The 1,906-nt window shown below is 39.6% G+C and overlaps 1 protein-coding gene across 3 annotated transcripts in view; it reads right to left on the reverse strand.

The window, feature by feature from the left end:
* Positions 1-1,906, reverse strand: part of LOC119593492 (locomotion-related protein Hikaru genki-like) — a 249,107-nt gene that overhangs the window by 136,202 nt on the left and 110,999 nt on the right. For all 3 annotated transcript variants that reach the window (XM_037942442.1, XM_037942441.1, XM_037942440.1), the window contains exon 4: positions 390-495. In XM_037942442.1, the coding sequence (XP_037798370.1) occupies positions 390-495 (106 nt within the window). The remainder of the gene's footprint in view (positions 1-389; positions 496-1,906) is intronic.

Here is a 1,906-nt window from a genome sequence, read left to right on the forward strand (position 1 = left end):
CAAATCTTTGCACTTCAGAGTCCTGCCGTTTCTTGCAAAGGACATGGAGCTTCGGGCGACGCCCTGTCCTCCTCCCTCATCGCCAGTTAGAACTTGTCAGCTCTCACCCTCAATCCTCCTCTAATCAGTGTGAAATACACTACTCAAGAAGCACTACATGAAACCCGCAGGTACCATTGTAACCACGTGCATTATGACCGCGTGCATTATATACACTTTCATCTTTTATTTAGCTTCAGGGGCTTTAGAAACACTTTTTCCAAAGCATAAACCTCCCCATCAGACATCCAGATATGCCCCTCTTGCCCTGGAAGCTCCCCCAAGGGCCTCTAGGGAACCGACTGCTTGCAGGCGCTTGCAACAACCCGTCCATAAATGGTGAGACTTACCGTGTTGCATGGAGCAGAGAGGACCCACCCACCGGCCGTCCACGCACTTAATTTTGCACACGCGTTTCTCGTCGAAGGGGCCGACCACACCCATGAACATGACTTCCTGTAGGAGCAGACAGAGGGAGAAACAGGAGTCAGACAGCTTTACTGAATGCGGGATTGATTTAATTAAGTTTTGATTGCGTTTGATATTTCATGATCTTGAGTTAGAGCGTTGTCTGGAATGATGAACTGATGATGTTTTGGGATCCTGAGGTAGAGGGTTGTCTATGGTGATGAAATAAGATTAGATGTTGTGTGTTCTCAAAGTGGCGGAAGTAACTATCTATAGCTCCTTGACTACACCCGCATCCATGATTTCCCACACGCAAAAGGAAAGTTGTAGCGGAGAGCACTGTCTTTAATGATGACATGTTTTTTATGCTCGAATATTGCTGAAATTAACTCTTCGTGATGCTTCATGTTTCTTGGCCACACCCATGGTTATGCTGTGGCCATTTACAAAAAAATGAAACACAGAACATTACAATCTTATCTTTATTATGGTTTAAGACTGCTCAGATTCTAAAGTTTCTAAAGCTAACTAATAAAGCTGTTTCCTGACCACACATATCACCAAATACACGAACGCAGATGATGAAACAACATTACTTGGATTTACCATATTCTTAATGCTCTCATATTGTTAAAACTAACTCCTACTGATGTCAAACATTTTTTGATCACGAATTAGCAAATTGTCTTTCATGGCTTCCTGGAAAGTAATGAATTAACAATTTATCTCAAATGATAGTAAGATCGCATTTCCTCCCCTTTTCTTTGACGCTCTCACATAACTAACAATTAATGACTTTGTATAAAAGAAAAAAGAATAGAGTTCGAAGATTGTCTCGAATGATAAAATAAGATTGGTGAGATTTCCCTTGTTCTTAGCGGTTCTCAAATTGCCGAAACTAACTCTTAGTAAAGTCTAATGTTTCCCGATGAACGAGTCTAATCTTACACATGAAAAGGCACGCCGGGTCGGTTAATTCGCCCTCCTTCCCGCCCTCATCTTAGCGTTATCGCCATGGAAGAGAAATGGTAACTTGTGCATTCAACATATTCTTAAACAGTTCTTTAGAGGATATTTCAATGTATTCTTAGACAGTTTTTCTTTAGTGGAAAAATCAATATATTCTTAAACAGTTTTCCTTTCATAACATTCTCGAATCCGTGAAATATTGAGCCTGCGGTCACGTGAAGATGAAATCATATTATTGAAATATTTGAGCAAACAGCTTCTGCGTTTGAATTTCACATTTTGTAATTTTTAGTGACAGTTATTACATCTATTTAGATATTCCTCTCTCTCTCTGAGTCAGACAAGCATTTCATATAAAAGTTTCCCTTCTGTCATGTTAAATTACGAGTAAATTGTCACAGACATTCAATTTTCAAACTCGAGAGACATTTTCAGTGTTGAAATCAACGTCACAAATATGTTATCTTTCCTTGACTAATTTCTTTAGAAA

This window comes from Penaeus monodon, chromosome 32 (assembly GCF_015228065.2).
Source record: "Penaeus monodon isolate SGIC_2016 chromosome 32, NSTDA_Pmon_1, whole genome shotgun sequence".
NCBI lineage: Eukaryota > Metazoa > Arthropoda > Malacostraca > Decapoda > Penaeidae > Penaeus > Penaeus monodon.